Source organism: Bos grunniens, chromosome 3 (genome assembly GCF_055505025.1).
Source record: "Bos grunniens cultivar Pamir isolate PY7600 chromosome 3, Bosgru_T2T1.0, whole genome shotgun sequence".
Taxonomy (NCBI): Eukaryota; Metazoa; Chordata; class Mammalia; order Artiodactyla; family Bovidae; genus Bos; species Bos grunniens.
The window spans coordinates 120,874,452-120,894,236 of NC_141167.1; the positions used below are offsets into that span (position 1 = coordinate 120,874,452).

Sequence of the window (19,785 nt, forward strand, 5' to 3'; positions counted from 1 at the left end):
AGTGGTCCACACTGCCCCCTGGTGATCAATCAGAACATGTTAAGTGTTAGTCACTCAGTCGTGCCTACTCTTTGCAATCCCATAGACTGCAGCCCTTCAGGTTCTTCTGTCCATGATTTTCCAGGCAAGGATACTGGAGTGGGTTGCCATTTCATCCTCCAGGGGATCTTCCCAACCCAGGGATCGAACCCGGGTCTCCTGCAGTGCAGACAGATTCTTTACCAACTGAGCTATAAGGGAAGCCCCATCAGAACATAATGGGGACTTAATGTGCACATTCAATTAAAAAGGAAGCCACAGAACCTTCAGTGAAAAAGTGCTTGACTCTCCTCTGTGATAATTGGATCTTACTTGAATACAGGTATTTTTACATGGTACCAAATGATGAAGAGAAATTTCACAATAACTGAGTAAAGGGAAAATACAGATAGATACTCTCAATTTAATTCTATCACAAGTTACCTTGCCACCCAAGGCCCTGAGGAAAGACCCTTGACAAAGACTGCAGTCTGGCAGACCTCCAAATTTTAAGACACAATGAATCGTTTACCAATAGGAAAGGGTCACGTTATTCACTTTAAGCTTTAAATCAGCCAGAAGTTAATTTACCAACCTGCTAAAATAAAAACACAAAGGGATTTCGGCAGTGGACAATGAAAAAAAGTGCAATAAATATTACCATCTCTGTGTAAGAAAATAAATGACACATTTCATGAAAATAATGCTTTTTATTATTAATGCTTTGAGTAAGAAACCTTCTCCACCAAGTTTAAGACACATGATTTTTCTTAAAGAGAAGCTGTTTGTTGGATTGCAGGTAAGTTCATTTTGTAGTTTCAAACTCATATTCAACTTCCTTTCTCTTAGCCATTTAAGGATTCAGTTGCTTGATTCCTGACACACCTCTTATAAAGGATCTCGTAGAGTCTTCTAAAATCCTGTCTATAGGTAATAAAAGCAAAGTTTCTCCCCTTCTGAAGAGATGTGATTTTTTAAACCGTGTTGTCCCCCCTCTGATGACCTGACTTAGGCAGTAACAGCATTAGAAGCCCCTTAGAGATCTGAAGAAGTTGAAAAAGGCTTGGGCCATTATTGAGAGAGTTGGAAGACGGATTTTGGATCTGGTTGAACCTAGTCCATGTCCAGGTTGATGTTAAAAAATGTTATAAAAGAACACCAGAAATAACTTACACATAAAATGCCCCCCCCCATCTTTTTATTTCATAATCCCCTTTTGGGATGAAAAAAAAAAAAAGTGCTTGTGTGTAAGTATTTTGAGTAGAAGAAACTAATTACACAGTGTCCACTTAGCTGGGGAAATCAAATTCAGAAAATTTTATGAACTTCCTTTATTAAGTCAAATTAAGGAAGTTTTATCATCCTTTGTTCTAGATATTTATCACTTTAGACTTGAAGAGTATTTTTTTTTTATGTTCTGTATAAGAGATAGTTTTGCCTTGTGTTGGATTAACAACACCCAGGACTGTCAAACGTAAGTGGACCACGAGTGGGAGGCTCCACTTGTGTTTCATCATTGTTTGTTTGTCTTGGCAAGATTTATCCAGGTGCACTGTAATAGGAGCCCTTACAGACGCAGGCAGCAGCTGTGGGGGCGTGGCCCTCTCCCCAGCACAGCGGGTTTTCAGGAATTAAGAACACATACTTGAGTACTTTCGAATGCCAATGGTCAATCTAAAACTGGTAACTCTTCCTCTTCAAGGAGCACTGTTGGCAAACTATTTGGAATTAATGGAATAAAATGCTGATCATAAAGACATGTCTCTCTGAAAATGGCTTCAAAATATGAAAAAATATATAATATATCCAACAATCTCATCCTCCAAGAAATCCAGTAATAATCCAACTCAACCCTGTAAGCAAGCAAGCAAAGAAAGAAAACTGGCTAATCTTCTGGCAAACTTTCCATAGAAAAACAATAAGTGCTTCAGATCTACGTGAAACTTCCTCAGAAATTTCACACATGAGGTTAAATTCGCCATATGCTGCTTCACCTAGAGAGGGGAAGAGAGAGGAAGAAAAATTATTTCATTAAACTGACAAATGAGAAGTTAACTCATTCTTGGGAAGGGCTAGAAACACTTCTGATCTAAAAGTTTTTAAGATCTCAAGTTAATTTTGGCCACTTAGTGTAGTAAAGAAAAATCTGAGATTGCTAACACGCAAAAAATTCACTACTAAAATGAGTCCTGGTTTAGGGTCAGGCCTAGGGTCTTCATCTCAGCTCTCATCCCACCTCTCCAAGTATGATGCTGACGCACTTTAGCAAGCACTGCCAGGACAAAACACTGATCAGCAGCTGTGGCTACTGTGACCATCTCATTCAAGATTATCGGAAGAGTTAAAAGACAGATGAGACAGAAGGGGGTCCCAAACATTAGAGCAAAAGAGCAGCAGTTTTCCAGCACTCAGCCAGGGAGGTGACCGCGATCCATTTTCCCGTTGTAGCCCTGACCACGGATTTCCATCAGGAAATCCATCTCCAGGTAAGGGAGGGCGGGCACGTTTGCAATCCATTGACCTCTCATTACCTCTGTCTTTCCCCAGAGGCCTGCTGCTCAGCCTTAACTGAGAGGAGGCAATTGCTGATACTTATGAGAATTGCTTACCCAACCACATCTACAAATACTTCTGGTAAACATTACCACCCTCCATTCAATACAAGTCTAGCAAGACAAGGACTATTGTACACTCTCTTGGGCTACTAAACAATCCTGCTGGCAGACCTGGTGGGTGGAAACGTGGGGGACCCAGTCCTGGACTCTGAAATGGGTGGGAGTCAGAAGCATCTGTTCCAGGTCACATTCAAGGCACTGCCCATTCCTAGGATTCTCGCATCCTGTCTCAGGAGGGGTCACACCCTGGGCTAGTCTTCTGCCCTCCTCTCACAAGGACAGGGAAAAATGCTCCCTCTTATCTCCAAGCTGCAGAAAAGGCCCACTCATCCATGTTAATAAAGTAGAAACCTCAAATTTATCTTTTTCATTGACTTATTCAATGTGCAGACTTATGAGTTTTCTTTTCCAGTTTTATTTTGTTATTAAAGCAAACATTGCCCTCAGGCATGTAATTTAGACAAAGATAACTGTACTTCAGAGACTTTTATGTCCTATAAAAATGAACTTTAACCTTGAAGAGTGGGCCTGTCATCTTACTGACCATCCTCCTTGATAATTTGTTGCCCAGCCATAATGTTATAATTGCTGCCTCTGTCCTCCTTCCTGAAAAGATGGCTTTCAGGTCCAGAGCACAATCACTGGCCTGGACCTCTTCTCCTGCAGGCACAACAGCAGAATAAATGCCATGACTGTTTGATTCGTTTTTGTTGTTGTTAGATTCTTTATTCAAACAACAGTCAAGAATCTGTCTCAAAAGATCAGCCTGACAAGTAGCCAGTGTTTATTACACACCTACTCTGTGCCATGCACTAGGTTCTGTTTGGAATGAAAATCCAAAACTAAAACTTGAGTTTTGCTGTGAAGAGATTTACAGTCACGATGGAAAGGCAATGGTTCACCAACAGATCTGTTATACAATATAATAAGGCAGAATACATGAATGCTGAGAATTTAAGCCCAAACCTGAGCTGCAAACTACAAAGTCTAGCTTAGCATGGACACGCTCACCTCCACAAATAGCAGCCAGTCTGTCACAAGCAGAAAGTGTTTAAATTACACTGGAATTGGAGCCTGGCCAGCTGCCCGCGATGTGACCAGGGGGGCAGCAAAACCTCCTTTAGAAACAAGGTGAAGGTTCTGGAGCTAGAATGCTGGGCTTTGAATCCCAGCACTATTGCTTCTTAAAACTTTAAGCAAGTTTCTGACTTTTCTGTGCATCAGCTCTTCATCCAGAAAAAAAAAAGAAAAGAAAAAATGACTACCTAACTCATAGGACTGCGGTGAGAGTTGAGTGAGTTCAGACATGGGAAGCCGCCAGTTAGCACCAGCCAACAATGCCCACCAGACGCCACTGCTACCGCTGTTATTGCTGCTGTTACTGTCATCACCATCCACGAGGCCTTGAGGCTGCCCGACAGGCCAGCATGACCCGTGCCGCCTGGGAAAAGTACCAGTCCCTTCTATTCCTTCATTTGAACCCTAACCTAATTTCAAAAAACTTGATCACACCCTTCTTTCCCACCCTTTCCCATCTTCAGGTTATGTTCTTCTCTTTCATTCTCTCTGATTGCTCCTTCCCTCCAAATGTCCATTTCCTGGCAGGATATACCACACACTCCCACAGGCACAACAGGACCAGGGCCTGAGGATCTGGGTCACATGCTCAGATTGCATGTGAATCCTTCATGTTGGGTAAATTACCCGGGTCTGACTCTCATGAGAAAATGCCATCATGGGTCAGAACTAGGCTCCACAAGCACAGACCTAAGACAGGGTCTTGGGAATTCTTGGTTGCCCAGTGGTTAGGACTCAGCTCTTTCTCTGTTGTGGCCCAGGTTCAAACCCTGATAAGGGAACTAAGATACTGCAAGCCATGGGGCGCAGGCAAAAAAAATATATATAGTCTCCACCTGATGTCCTAGCTTGTAGATAGAGTTCAGGGTGTCTGTGATGGGGAAAAACTGGGATGGAAAGAGGTTTTCATTCTCATTAAGTTCTAACTGAAACGTATTATTCTCTTTAATGATGAATGTAGGCAATAAACTAAGTGGTGACAGTGTACCTGTGATGGCCACTAACAGAAATATAGAAATTACAGATACTTTCATATCACGGCACTGTTGCTGCTGATGTCTTAAAATATTCAGTTCTTACTACTCTGAAAGTACAGAAAGGTTATGGACTCTCTACTGGAACTTACTATTTAATGTATTCATTAAAAAGCCAACATATTACTATATATCCTATATTTTATATACCCCACATTTTATAAAATATTTTTATAAATGTATTTCCATATAGTTGGTTTCTTTTGTAATCTTATGTACTTTACGTATTAAAAATACTATTCCTAGGGGAGTTGTAGGCCTTACCAGCTTGCCAAAATGATCCATGGTACAGGAAATGGTTAAGACCCCTTTGCTTTAGAAGATTGAGGACCACTGATAAGGGCTGCAATATTAGAAAGATGGCAGGTGTGTAAATACTTACTGAGATGTGGCGTTATAATATTCTGCAGGTGTCACTATTTTCGGTCCACCAAAGTAGTCCAGGACCCAGATATTGGTTATATTCAACTTAGCGAAGAACCAATTATGGCTGGATGGCCAGGTTTTCATCTCAGGGTGTCGAATGAATAACGAATTCTTTGCAACATCCATTTCTGTTTCACTCACCTAAAAGACATATATAAAATAAACCTACTCATAGCAATAACATTTTGTTTTCTTGGCTGTTAAGAATGTGTGATTCTAGCATTCCACAAACCCTAAAGAGTTTATTTAGTTATAAATCCTGATTTTTAAAATTTTTATTTCTAAAATTAATTATTGATCAATAATTGACTTATAACTCTGTATTAGTTTTAGGTGTATACCATATAAAGATTTGATATATGCATACCCTGCAAAATAATCACAAGTTTAGTTAAAACGTTCATCACTACACATAGTAGTAATTTTTTCTCGCCTTTTTTTCCCTTTGTGCTGAGCACTTTTAACATCTACTACAAAGTTTGACCTTAAGCAGTAAAAGAAGCTTGAAGAAATGCAGAGAACAATGGAGATTTCAAATGTTGGTGATAACATGTACTATAATGAAGTGGGAGAACATCATGAGTACCAGTTTTCACTGTGAAATAGCAATTTTGAGCTATCAGAGTAGTTGGCACAAAGTACTATAATAAAATACTGCTGGTGCTTATGCTGTGTGACATTAGCAATTTCATCCCACAGCAGGCGTATGTTAAACACGTAGACGGGTGCACATAAAGGATGGAAGTCTTTAGAAGAAGCACAGTGGAACTCAAGTGCATCTGCTGCCTTCCCCCTCTCTCTGACTACTGAAGAACACTCAGCTCCAGAAATGCAGCCACACAGAATTTTGAGACCATGATTAAAACCCATCTGAGGTATTCATGATTGACAAGGTCAAGACGTCTGCCTACTGGCTTAGCAATCAGATCAGTCCTCATGACACCTTGCCCTTTGCCCTTCCCACTGTTTTATTTAACCTCTTCTCTCTAGCACTCACCCCCCACTATCTAAATTTACTTCTAGTTTTTAATATAGATACTCTTGTCTTCAATTTTTTAAATTTATTTTTAATTAGAGGATTAGTTGCTTTACAGTGTTGTGTTGCTTTCTGCCATACATGAACATGAATCAGCCATAGGTACACGTATGTCCCCTCCCTCATGAACCTCCACCCCACCCCTCCAGGTGGTCACAGAGCATCAGGCTGAGCTCCCTGTGCTATACAGCAACTTCCTATTGGCTCTCTGTTTTACACATGGTCATATATATATGCCAATGCTACTCTCTCAATTTATCCCACCCTCTACTTCCCCCTCTACGTCCATAAGCCTGTGCTCTATGTCTGAGTCTCTTTTGCTGCCCTGCAAATAGGGTCACCAGTACCATTTTTCTAGATTCCATATATATGCATTAATGTACAACATTTTCCTCTGACTTACTTCATTTTGTATAACAGGCTCTAGATTCATATACCTCACTAGAACTGACTCAAACTCATTCCTTTTTATGACTAATACTCCATTGTATATACGTACACATCTTCTTTATCCTTTCATCTATCAGTGGACATCTAGGTTGCTTCCATGTCCTGGCTATTGTAAATAGTGCTACAATGAACACTGGGGTACGTATCTTTTCCAATTATGGTTTTCTTGGGGTATATGCCCAGTAGTGGGATTGTTAGGTCATACGGTAGTTTTATTCCTAGTTTTTAAAGAAATCACCATACTGTTCTCCACAGTGGCTGTTGTCAATCTACATTCCCACCAACAATGCAAGAGGGTTCCCTTTTTTCCACATCCTCTTTAGCATTTATTGTTTGTAGATTTTTTGATGGTGGTCATTCTAATTGGTGTGAGGTCATACCTCATTTAATTTTGACTTGCATTTCTCTAATAATAAGCAACGTTGAGCATGTTTTCATGTGTTTATTAGCCATCTGGATGTCTTCTTTGGAGAAATGTCTGTTTAGGTCTTCTGCCCATTGTTTTATTGGGTTTTTGTTTTTCTGTTGTTGAGCTGCATGAACTGCTTGTGTATTCTGGAGAGTAATCCTTTGTCAGTTGCTTCATTTGCAATTGTTTTCTCCCATTCTGATGGTTGTCTTTTCATCTTGTTTATGGTTTCTTTTGCTATGCAAAAGCTTTTAAGTTTAATTAGATTTCATTTGTCCATTTTTGCTATTTCCATTATTCTAGGAGATAATCATAGAGGATCTTACTGTGATTTATATCAAAGAGTGTTCTGCCTATGTCTTCCTCTAAGAGTTTTATAGTTTCTGGTCATCTTTAATCCATTTTGAGTTTATCTTTGAGTATGGTGTTAGGAAGTGTTCTAATTTCATTCTTTTTCATGTAGCTGTCCAGTTTTTCCAGCACCACTTCTTGAGAAGACTATCTTTTTTCCATCGTATAATTCTGCCTCCTTTGCCAAAGATAAGGTGCCCACAGACGTGTAGGCTTATCTCTGGGCTATCTTGTTCCATTGGTCTATATTTCTGTTTTTGTGGCAGTACCATACTGTCTTGATGACTGTAGATTTGCAGTATAGTCTGAAATCAAGACGATTGATTCCTCCAGCTCTATTTTTATTTCTCAAGGTTGCTTTGGCTATTTATGGTCTTTTGCATTTCCATACAAATTGTGAAATTTTTTTATTCTAGTTCTATGAAAAATGCCACTGGTAATTTGATTGGGATTACACTAAATCTAAAGATTGCTTAGTCATTTTCACAATATTGATTCTTTTGATCCAAGAACTTGACATATCTCTCTATCTGTTTATGTCATCTTTGATTTCTTTCATCAATGTCTTATAGTTTTCTGTATATGGTTCTTTTCTCTCAAGTAGGTTTATTTCTAGGTATTTTATTCTTTATTGTTGCAATGGTGAATGGGATTGATTCCTTAATTTCTCTTTCTGATTCTTCATTTTTAGTGTATAGGAATGAAGGGATTTGTGTGTACTGATTTGTGCATACTCCCCTTTTAATATGCTTAATCTGCTTTCTGCTCTAAGCCACTGTTAAATATGGAGACAAGGAATCCAAACATGGGAAATACTGTACAGTGTACAACATGGTCAGGAGTATGAACTTTGCGCAGATGTTCCTTATATAGGAGCCTAATAGCTGTTACATCTGCTCAGCTTTTAAAAATAGTTCCTTTTTCTTATTGAACATCTATCTGCTCAATTGAATAGTTCAATATCTTATTGAACACCTACATGAAAGTAACCAATTAAAACCTTTAGTTTTTATGAAATTACTTTACATATTAGAATATATTCTAACTCTGTACCTCAATCACAAATTTTATTTTATTCTCAAAATATGTCTTCCTTCACTGTTAATAATAACATAATGATCTTCCAAAACTAGTATCTGTTCTTACATGATATTTACCTTGATAACAGTTCCTGATAGTATTATGTGAGCACAGAGGGGACTCTGGGGATCAAATCCATATTTCCTGCAGAAATTAGTCTCTGCCAAAGACATGGTCAGTGTAGCATATGGATTCTCCTGTAGAGAGAAAATGAAGACCTCTCATGTGAAATATTGTCTCTGAGAGGTAATAAATTTCACAAGTTGCATACACATTGTCCCCAGAACTTGATCATTCTTTCATGAAACAATGAATTGGAAAATACCACCTTCCACTTGGGAAAATACTACTTGGATAGAGATTGATCTTTATCCTCTCTCCAAAAAAGTGTGTTGGACGTTGTTTCATATTTTAAGTAACTAATTTGGTAAGAATTATGTTAAACACTTTTCTTTTTCTTAGACTCCTAATTTGTCCCATACTTACCAGAGGAATTATAACTACATTACCACCCAAATACAAGGCTGATCTCCAACCTTCACTGAAAGAGTTAAAGGATTAGACTAATGTGAAACTAATGCATAAAAATACCACAGTGGTTCAACTAGCTAACTGAACAATTTAAGCAAGAAAGTTGCTGAATCATGCTTCTTGGTTATCTTATGCTAGCAGAAACTGTCATGTGATTTCAAAATTGGAGAAGTTGCTCACTCCTGTTCTACCAGTAAGAGAATTCGTAAATTAAAAATGTGATATAAGCAAAATTCCTAATTCTTTCTTATTCAGAAATCAGCTTCATAAAAGGCTTGTTGACAGATTACAGCAAAATTCACATGCTACATTTAGTGTTTTAAACCTCAAATGTCTTGTGTGTGGGATTTTGCCATCTCACAGTGACCCATCAAAACAGTGAGCAATAAAGAGATCTCTTTGGAATTATTAGGCCAAAAATTTGCTGTCAGCAAAACCTATTAGGCAAGGCTCTAGGGAGACCAAAAATAGGGAATGGGGAGACTCAGACAAGGTCTTTCCCTTCTCTGTGAGTTTATAATCTGGTTGAAAAGTCAAACATAAACAAAGTTTAAAAATGCAAAACAAAGACATAGAAGAGGTCAAAAGGCAGCACATAAACACTGCCAAGCGAATGATACAGGTAAGCATATTTGAAGTTCAGTGTAAGGAGATATCAGCAACCTGGAGTGATATGGAAACTCCAGGGAGCCTTGTAAGATAGTCAAAATCAGCACAAAAGTGAAAACATGTATTAAAGGCAAAGGTCATTGCAACTGCAAAAACACAGAATGGGGAAAGTATACAACAAGACTGTGAGTAGTGAAAACCCAATTTGCATGAAAGCAAGCTTTCTGAGGGGAAGGGGTTAGGGACACAGTAGTGAGAGGTAGAGGGCTGTGGGTAGTAAGGGCCTCAATTCCAAGCCAAGGAGTCAAAACTGTATTTTATAGGCTGGCATCTGTCAGGGCTTTAAGAACCACCTTTCTGGAGAGCGTGTTAAAATGCGGATTTCTTGGTTCCATTCCCATCCCAGGTATTTGCATTTTTAACAAACACCCAGGTCAATCTTATGCAGGTCTAAGTTGCCAGATGTTGTTAGAGGTTTCTGGGCAGAGGGCAATGCTGAGTGGTATTTTGTTCATGTTATTCGGGTGGGTAGGGTGGATAGAAATAGTCAGAAGAAGATGGGTTAGAAGGAGGAGAAAAAATGGAAAGCAGAAACCAACTTTGACTGGTTAATCGACAGAATCAGAGTCAGACTGATGCTGAGGTGGCATGCCTTTTCACTGGGTAAGTGCCTCATCACTGTCATTTTCTAGAGATGTCAAAGACTAGACTTGAGTTCCACCTGACAGCCATTAGCTGACTAGTCACAATTGAGTCTCTGCACCTGAGTGTGAGTTTACTCATTTCCTGAAATGAGGAAGATAATATCAGCAAAAGTTTAAATATAATAGTGTATAGGAGTGGTTCTCACCCCCTCCCAACATTAGAAGCGTCAGGAGGGATTTGGGGGATTGTTTTATAATAAAATGTTTTTAGTAAAATGCTTTGGAATTGCACTTTTAAAGTCTTTCCAGGTGACTGTATTTGAAGCCAAGATGGACCATCACTGATGAAACTGAAATGAACTTGCTCTGAGCAAATGTCTAAGGGAGTGGAGTGGGTGACTGGGAATAAGAAAATAGAGGAACAGGGATGTATATACCCTAACTAAAGGAGGGTTAGCTCAGAGTATGCAGGCTCCCAGTGTCATAGATCTTCCCATTTTTCAACAAGTTAGGAATTTAGGCTTCTAACTGCAAGCTCCATTTTTGAATGTTGGTAACTAATACAAATTTATTAAAAACAAAACAGAACTCTGCGTGAGCCAAAGAAAACCCATCTGTGGGACATACTCAGCTCATGGACCACCAGTTCATGACTTGAGTTTTGAAGGCAACAAATCTGGCATGAAATTCCAGTGTGGCCACTGGGCTTAGGGCAAATTCTTTATCTGCAGAACCAGGGTGGTAACAGCCACCTCAAAGAGTGATTAAAAGACAGAATGAGTGGAAGATGAAGGGAAAGCTCATCCTGGCACACAAGTGCCTCATCAAATACAGGTTTCTTTCAATATCACCCATAAACAATGTTAACCTCAAATCTAGGTATCTTTTGTCAAAAGGAACTTTCCCCAAATCTTGCTCCATCCCTGGACTCAGCATAGCTCTAGTTTCCAGGTTGTGATACCACTCGACGCATCAGAAATCCACCGGAGACGTGTTAACTTGGCTCTGCCCCAAAAGGTGGACAAAGGGTGAGGACCTAGTTCTCCAGTCCGGTCTGCTCCCTACGTGGGAGGCTGATGTGCACCTGAGGCCTAGAACTTTTAATAATAAAAACCCAGTTAATGAGACACCGTGCCCCAAGACGACTCAGGTGAGAAGTCCTCCAGGTGCTGGTAAAGAATACCCCCCAAGTGCGTGGCACGGTGACAAGGACGTGTGGGCAATTCTTGGTATGTAGTTGCCCAACAATTGGAAAGCTGCAATGCACGCCTAGCCAGCGCAGGAGAGAAGATCCAGAGGTTTGGGCTGAGTTCAAACTCATCTCTACGAGGCCGGCTCTCCTTTCCAGGCAGAATTTAAGCGGTAGTCGAAAGGCTCGCGCTCCAGCCCCGCGAAGCCACACTGCCCCTCCGGCTCACCTGCAGGTTGCCCACCGACTGCTGCAGCGGGCTCAGGTAGAAGTAGGGCACGCCGCTGCCCTTGCCCGGGGGCCCATCGCTGAGCGATAAGACGTCGGCAAAGGGCCGGCCGCGCACCCCCTCCTGCGTTGAGATGGTGGCCAGTGCGCCCCAGTCACAGACGTTCGTCACGAAGCGAGCCACGAGCGCCGCATTCTCCCGGGGCGGCAGCGGCGGCAGCAGCAGCTCGGCGGCGTCCCAGTCCCCGTGGCCCCGGCCGCCCCGGCCTCGCGCCGGCGCCACCAGTAGAGTCACCAGCGCGGGCGCCAGCAGAAAGGCGAGCACTGCGCGCACGAATCCGCAGGCACAACCCGCCATGACGCTGACCCCAACGAGAGTTGGGAGCGCGGCTGCCTACCCGACCAAAGCATAGCCCAGAGTCGGGCCCCGCCCCCTTCGAAGGGGACCAATCGGAGCCCGCGGGTGGAGGGCGGAGGGGGCGTGTCCCTCGGCGGGCTCCTCCGCTTGCTGGAACTGACGGGTTATCCACTTCCCTGTCACTCCGCCCCCGCCGCCGTGAGGATTGGGAAATAGTCCTGAATAGGGGTTTCTTCGATGCCTGATAAAACGGAGACTGAGAGAAATTAAGCAACTTGCCTAAGTCATACTACTAGGAAAGGACCAGCCTTTTCATATGTACGCCTTCTTTTAATACCTTTGGTTATGACTACCTGATATCGGAGAGGGATTGCTGCGCTTCCTACTTACGCTCCTCCTTTCCGTTTACTTCTCTGTAGGCTCTGAAGAGCAGCAAAAGGTCCCAGAGAGAAGGACAGAAGCCCCCAATTTAGACTGTTTTTGTAAACTAATCCTGGCGTTGGAGACTCTCAGATAGAGACACTTTGGTATTGTCAGGGTTCCATGCACTTATTTGAATTCATCGAAGCCAGTTATGGCTTCCCAGACAGCGCTAGTGGTAAAGAACACACCTGCCAATGCATGAAACATAAGAGACGCTGGTTCCTCCCTGGTTGGAAGGATACCCTGGAGAAGGAAATGGCAACCTACTCCAGTATTCGCGCCTGGTGAATCCCATGGACAGAGGAGCCTGGTGAGCTACCGCCCACAGGGTCGCAAAGAGTCGGTCACAACTGAAGCAACTTAGCATAGGAGCCAGCTGTGGACCTAACTCATCAGGCTCGGGGGCAGTGGTTTCATAAATGTCTTCCCCTTGCTGGCCCTCCTCCCATGTAAGTGGCATTTCCTTTTTCTCCTCCTACAGTCTATTCTAGAGTGATTCCTCTTTCTGATACTCTTGGGAATTAATAAGTAACCTCATAACAGCTGATCTGCGTTCTTTATAATTGTAAACTAAAGTCACATATCCCCGGAGTGAGTCCACATCTCCTTGGCGTGGCCTCAAACCCAAATTTTCATCGTTGTTATATATGCTGCGTGGTAGTGCTGCTGCAGGCGTTTGTCACTAGTAAGCCTGGCCCTGTCAACTCTGTAAGCCTTGTAAATCTGGTCTCTGAGGCTGAGATGTTCAACAAAGGTAAGGTAACTTCCCTCAGCTGCCCTGGGCTGGTCAAGTGAGCAGGTGGGAGCTACAGGTATGTGAGCCAAAGCCCTGCGTCCGCTTCCTGCTTCCAACTCTGCCTCCCCATATTCAGCCGCAGAGATTTTAGGCTACTCAGAACTTGGGTGCAGAAACGAGATTTACTCCGAGCAGCAGCCTTCAGTTCCCTCTGGTGGCCAAAAGGTGTTTCACAGTCTGCTTGCACGTTCAAATCAAGGGGTGAACAGTTTAGTCAAGTTTTTTAATAGCCGAATTTGGGAGAACTTCAAGCTAAATAGAAAACGAAATGGGAGGAATTTAAGAGGAGGAAGATCAGGTTTATCGTTTTCAAGACAAATATTTAATGCAAGTCGATTGAGTGCCTTCCAATTACAAATATTTCATCTGTTACTCTTAAGGAAAACACGTGGGTCTCAAATTTGGAGTTCTGATCTCAGCTCTGCTGCTGTCAAGTCATGTGACCCTGAAACTTTTATCTTTTTGGACCTCTGTTTTCATTTCTAAAAGGAAGAGTTGGATTAGATGATATCTGATACATCTTCTGGCTCTAAATTCTGTTTTTCTGCTAACATGTGAAACAGAGGCCTTTTGTAACTTTCAGAATATGAATAATTTTTTTGCAAGAAGGTCACAAGTGTTTTTTTGTTTATTGCTATACCACTATTGTTGTAGATGGAATAACAGTAAACCCTATTACTGCCCCCATTACAAAACAGATACCTAGAACTTGGTTTCATGCACCTGAGCATGATAATACGGTCAAGAAACCCTCTAGTTTGAAGCACCTCCCCTCTGTGTCTGTCTCTGCACTGGCTGCTCTGCTCAAAATTCTCCTCCCTTGGTCACCAGAATTGCTACCTACTCACATCTAGATCTCCATTCAAATGTCACTTCTTAAATGTGTCTCCTTGACCACTCTTCCTAAGATGCTTCCCTGGGTTACTCTCTACTGGACAACCCTGTTTATTTCTATAGTGTAGTAGTTCAGAACAAGTCACCCCAAAATGTGCCACTTTGGCATGTGAATTTTTTTTCTTTTTTTTGAAGAATATCATTTTATTCATGAGGCATTTTTTCCCCTAATAAACAATGTTGGTACTTCTTTGGTCCATTCAAGAAGCTCTGATATGATTACATCATTCGATCTAAGATTTTTTTTAATGCCTTTTAACTTCATATCTATAGAACAACATGAGATAATTCAAAGGAATTACAATGCCAAGACTGATTTGCAGTGATAAACATAATTAGTAATTAGAGCCTTTGTTGAGAAGATGAAGCTGTTATCCTTTTTTGAGAGAAAATTGGTTAAGAGCTCTCTGAATATTCTGGAGGATGTCTTATTTCTGTCCTATTATTCTATTCTCTGCAGTGGTGACAGCTGCAGAGAATAAGCATATCCATAAGAATCCATAAGTATACGGGCTAATCTAATGAATTATTTTGAGCTGGAAACAGTCAAGCCCCAAAAGACTCAGGAAGAAACTTTGAGCTTCCCCCTCACTGCCTACAAGAATTAGAAGACTTGTTCCAGGAAGGAGCTATCAACATAGATAATTGTAGTGTATGGTGAACCAGTTGTTGTAGACAGAGAAGTGCTGTCAGCCAGAAAGTAATACAGGAAGCTGCAAATAAGGAAAGACTTTATTTGGAGTTTTAAGAATTGCAATTCAGGAGACACAGATTTAGGTTACCCTGAAAGAGTGTTCTAAGGAAAAGAGTCAGGGATTGTTAAAGCCAAAAAAAGGCTATGAGGTAACAACCTCATAGTGGCCTAGTGAGAATTATGATGACTTTAGAGTCAGAAAATATTTGTCCCTAAGGAATCAGTCATTTTAGGGTAAATGTGCAACAAACAGATACTGTCACAAGTCATTTTAGGGGAAGGGTCCAATTAGTATCTTGAGTTTCTGGCAGGTGTTTGGATGACTTCATCAGGTCAAAAGGTCAGAGTCCTTCCTGGCTGAAACAGGCTGAGACATAAGTTACATAAGTGTGCATAAGTCACACTTCCTTAATACCTTCCTGGTTCCATTTTAGAGCGCTCTCTTGGCAATACCGACTCCATTTTTACTTTCCTTTCACAGAATCCAACAAAGTCTGTTTGTTAAATTCCTGTCTGTGTCCTGTTGTTTATGGCCCAGAAAACATTTGTTTACCAAATGTTTGATTTTTTTTTTTCCTTTTCCTGTGAATTGTCTTATTTTCCTTTGAAGTCCCAGACTCCTACCCCTTTCTTTTTAGTTTGGGATGACATCAGTGCAGTTCAGTCGCTCAGTCATGTCTGACTCTTTGCGACCCCATGGACTGCAAAACACCAGGCTTCCCTGTTCATCACCAACTCCTGGAGCTTGCTCAAACTCATGTCCATCGAGTCGGTGATACCATCCAGCCATCTCATCCTCTGTCATCCCCTTCACCTCCTGCCTTCAATCTTTCCCAGCATCAGGGTCTTTTCCAACGAGTCAGCTCTTTGTATCAGGTACCCAAAGTTTTGGAGCTTCAGCTTCAGCATCAGTCCTTCCAATGAATACTCACGACTGATCTCCTTTAGGATGGACTGGTTTGACCTCCTTGCAGTCCAAGGGACTCTCAAGAGTCTTCTCCAACACCACAGTTCAAAAGCATTGATTCTACAGCGCTCAGCTTTCTTTATAGTCCAACTCTCACATCCATACATGACTATTGGAAAAACAATAGCTTTGACTAAATGGACCTTTGTCAGCAAAATAATATCTCTGCTTTTTAATATGCTGTCTAGGTTAGCCATAGCTTTTCTTCCAAGGAGCAAGTGTCTTTTAATTTCATGGCTGCAGTCACCATCTGCAGTGATTTTGGAGCCCAAGATGACATAGATCTCAGTTAGCCTGACAGCTTTTGGAATCTTTCATGCTATGTGGATTCCCAGTAATACTTAAAGTTTTCTCCTGTCATGTGTGTGTGTGTATGTGTGTGTTTGTGTACTCAGTCCCTCCAACTCTTTGCGGCCCCATGGACTATAGCCCACCAGGCTCTACTGTGCATGGGATCTCCCAGGCAAGAATACTGGAGTGGGTTGCCATTCCCTCTTCCAAGGGATCTTCCTGACCAGGTATTGTACCTGCATCTTCTGTGTCTCCTGCATTAATAGATGGATTCTTTACCACTGAGCCATTTGGGAAGCTCCTTATGTCTCCTGGCTTATATCATTTTAATTATTCAACTAGTTAAAAGAACCGAGAGAGGAAAGGGGAAATTGTCCCCTCCCAACAATAGCAATCATAACACTCTGCAACAACATATTTATTTAGCTAGGCATTTGTAACCCTCTGCAACTAGCATGTTTATTTAATAATAGCTGGTTATTTGTTCATTGTCTCCCTCGTTAGAATAAAAGCTGCAGGAATGTTGTCTATCTTGTCCATTTCCATATCCTCAAGGCAGTGTAGGCACTCAATAAATATTTCTTGAATGACCGAGTTGATGAGCAATATTTGATGGAATGCTTTGCAGATAAAGCCTTATAAATCAACAATTAGCAAATGAGGACAACTGAATAGCAACAGGTACTTCAGCTCTTAATTATCAAACTCTCCACATTGGAGGATTAGGAAAAGCCCTTAGTTAGGAGTGTCTGGATCCCAGTGCTTCTCATCTGGACTTTCTGTCCATCTCTGAACAGCCTGAACTGATCCCCACCTCCCATAGGTCCAATGGGAAATAGTAATCTCCTTTCATCTGGGTTCCATCCTGGTGAAAGGTGTAACATCTTTTACATGGTGTCACCCTTCTCTATCTGTCTGGGTCACTATCAGTCCCAGTTTCATCTAGTTCAAGAGCAGTATCCCAGCACTGAGAACAATGCCAGGCATCCAGCAGGCACGCATGATATGCTGTTGACAAATGAATTGTGTCAGGACAGCTATACCAACTGTAGAAGGTTCTCAGGCTATCTGCAATTGCTTAGGAACTTTCTTCTTTGCAGTATGCATATTTCAAATGTTAGGTTGCTTAGTGAAGTGGTGAAAAGAGCTAGCTTTGGAGTAAGCCACCTATTTATGACCTTGATAGGATGAGTTCTTCCTCATTAAAAGTGGGGAATAATAGCTCCTACCTCACTGGGTTTTTGTGGAAATTAAATGAGATAATACATTGAAAATACACAGCATAGTACTTGAGACATCACAAATGCTCAGTAATTCCTAATTGTCATCTTAGTGATTGTTACTTTTGTTCCATTCTTTCTGTTCCTACTTTCTCTTCTGCAAATCTGTAGTTTGCTTCATTTAATTTCTTTTTTGAGATTTAATGCTTTCCACTGGCTTCTGTTTTTGGGTGTTTTCTTTTAATGCCTTCTGAAAAAAATAATAATTTTACTAAATGGGAATTCCTCAAGCAGGTACTAAGAAATTTCATTGCCCATCTCTACTTTCAGCAGGAAAATGTCCATGCATGTGATTTTTCATTAGTAAGCCACAGGACTGGAAAAGGTCAGTTTTCATTCCAATCCCAAAGAAAGGCAATGCCAAAGAATGCTCAAACTACCGCACAATTGCACTCATCTCACACGCTAGTAAAGTAATGCTCAAAATTCTCCAAGCCAGGCTTCAGCAATACGTGAACCGTGAACTTCCAGATGTTCAAGCTGGTTTTAGAAAAGGTAGAGGAACCAGAGATCAAATTTCCAACATCTGCTGGATCACTGAAAAAGCAAGAGAGTTCCAGAAAAACATCTATTTCTGCTTTATTGACTATGCCAAAGCCTTTGACTGTGTGGATCACAATAAACTGTGGACAATTCTCAAAGAGAGGGGAATACCAGACCACCTGACCTGCCTCTTGAGAAACCTATATGCAGGTCAGGAACAACAGTTAGAACTGGACATGGAACAACAGACGGGTTCCAAATAGGAAAAGGAGTATGTCACGGCTGTATATTGTCACCCTGCTTATTTAACTTCTATGCAGAGTACATCATGAGAAACGCTGGACTGGAAGAAGCACAAGCTGAAATCAAGATTGCCGGGAGGAATATCAATAACCTCAGATATGCAGATGACACCACCCTTATGGCAGAAAGTGAAGAAGAACTAAAAAGCCTCTCGATGAAAGTGAAAGAGGAGAGTGAAAAGTTGGCTTAAAGCTCAACATTCAGAAAATGAAGATCATGGCATCTGGTCCCCTTACTTCATGGCAAATAGATGGGGAAACAGTGTCAGACTTTATTTTTCTGGGCTCCAAAATCACTGCAGATGGTGATTGCAGCCATGAAATTAAAAGACACTTACTCCTTGGAAGGAAAGTTATGACCAACATAGATAGCATATTGAAAAGCAGAGACATTACTTTGCCAACAAAGGTCCGTCTAGTCAAGGCTATGGTTTTTCCAGTGGTCATGTATGGATGTAAGAGTTGGACTGTGAAGAAAGCTGAGTGCCAAAGAATTGATGCTTTTGAACTGCGGTGCTGGAAAAGACTGTTGAGAGTCCCTTGGACTGCAAGGAGATCCAACCAGTCCATTCTAAAGGAGATCAGTCCTGGGTGTTCTTTGGAAGGAATGAGGCTAAAGCTGAAACTCCAGTTCTTTGGCCACCTCATGCGAAGAGTTGACTCATTGGAAAAGACTCTGATGCTGGGAGGGATTGGGGGCAGGAGGAGAAAGGGACGACAGAGGATGAGATGGCTGGATGGCATCACCGACTCTATGGACGTGAGTGTGAGTGAACTCTGGGAGTTGGTGATGGACAGGGAGGCCTGGCGTGCTGCAACTCATGGGGTGGCAAACAGTCGGACACGACTGAGCGACTGAACTGAACTGAAGATGTCCTTTCTACCACACTTATTATCTACGCTCACTTTAATCAAATATTCCCAGACTTTAAAAAGCAGTAATACAAACGTTTTGTTGACTACCTTAAGTTTTACATTTTACTCTTTCATGCACACTTATATTTGACTGACAATGGTTTCCCAGATATTTTGGAAATAATTATTGATGCTTCTCAATCTATAGGACATGTTTTCCACCTGCCTAGATAGAGCTTGGTAAATAAAAAGACATATTAACAAACATCTTTTAAATTAAGTGTTTTTAATCAAAAGCACATCAACTAAGCTTTAGAAGAGTAATCTTCCTAGTATTTCAATGATTTAGTAATATTAAATAGGAAAAGAAAGTTATCTGTAAGTCAGAAGAAAATTATTAAATTAAAATTTGTACTAAAAGTTAGCCTTTCACAGCATTATCATAGTAATTTGAGTACAAATGAGAGTATCTATAACAAGATAAGATATACATCCACTTTGCCTGCCAGATGCTAAAATTCCCTCTCTTTATGCATTTGTGTATTAGATTTATACATTACATAAGTATGCATGCATTGAGTGAGTCAGTCAAGCCCTGGGGGCACTGTAATAAGTGTTAAGATACCAAATATTAATAGACATTGTCCCTACCTTTTAGGAAAATTTCTGCCTGGTTAATTAACAGATAAGCAAATACAAAAAAAATTTTAATTCAGTGTCATTAGTGCTATGTAGAGAACTATGC

The 19,785-nt window shown here is 41.1% G+C and overlaps 1 protein-coding gene across 2 annotated transcripts; it reads right to left on the minus strand.

Moving 5' to 3' along the window:
• Window positions 1-708: 708 nt before the first annotated feature.
• CREG1 (cellular repressor of E1A stimulated genes 1) lies at window positions 709-12,077 on the minus strand. 2 transcript variants are annotated; one of them, XM_086393933.1, is made up of 4 exons: window positions 11,699-12,077; window positions 8,574-8,693; window positions 5,127-5,311; window positions 709-2,012 (listed from the first exon to the last, which is right to left on the minus strand). In XM_086393933.1, the coding sequence occupies exons 1-4, from the start codon at window positions 12,053-12,055 to the stop codon at window positions 2,009-2,011; spliced, it is 666 nt and encodes a 221-aa protein (XP_086250059.1). In that variant the 5' UTR covers window positions 12,056-12,077; the 3' UTR covers window positions 709-2,008. The 2 variants fall into 2 exon arrangements, with proteins under 2 accessions (XP_086250059.1, XP_086250060.1); XM_086393934.1 differs by lacking the exon at window positions 709-2,012 and having other exon boundaries at window positions 5,123-5,311.
• Window positions 12,078-19,785: the final 7,708 nt, after the last annotated feature.

Excerpts from the sequence above, each read along its gene's own strand:
- CREG1 (XM_086393933.1), bottom strand. The coding sequence starts at position 12,055 with ATGGCGGGTTGTGCCTGCGGATTCGTGCGCGCAGTGCTCGCCTTTCTG. Across the intron at positions 8,694-11,698 it reads AGTCGGTGGGCAACCTGCAG|GAGAATCCATATGCTACACT; the intron begins GTGAGCCGGAGG and ends TTCTCTCTACAG. Across the intron at positions 5,312-8,573 it reads TATCAGGAACTGTTATCAAG|GTGAGTGAAACAGAAATGGA; the intron begins GTAAATATCATG and ends TATGTCTTTTAG.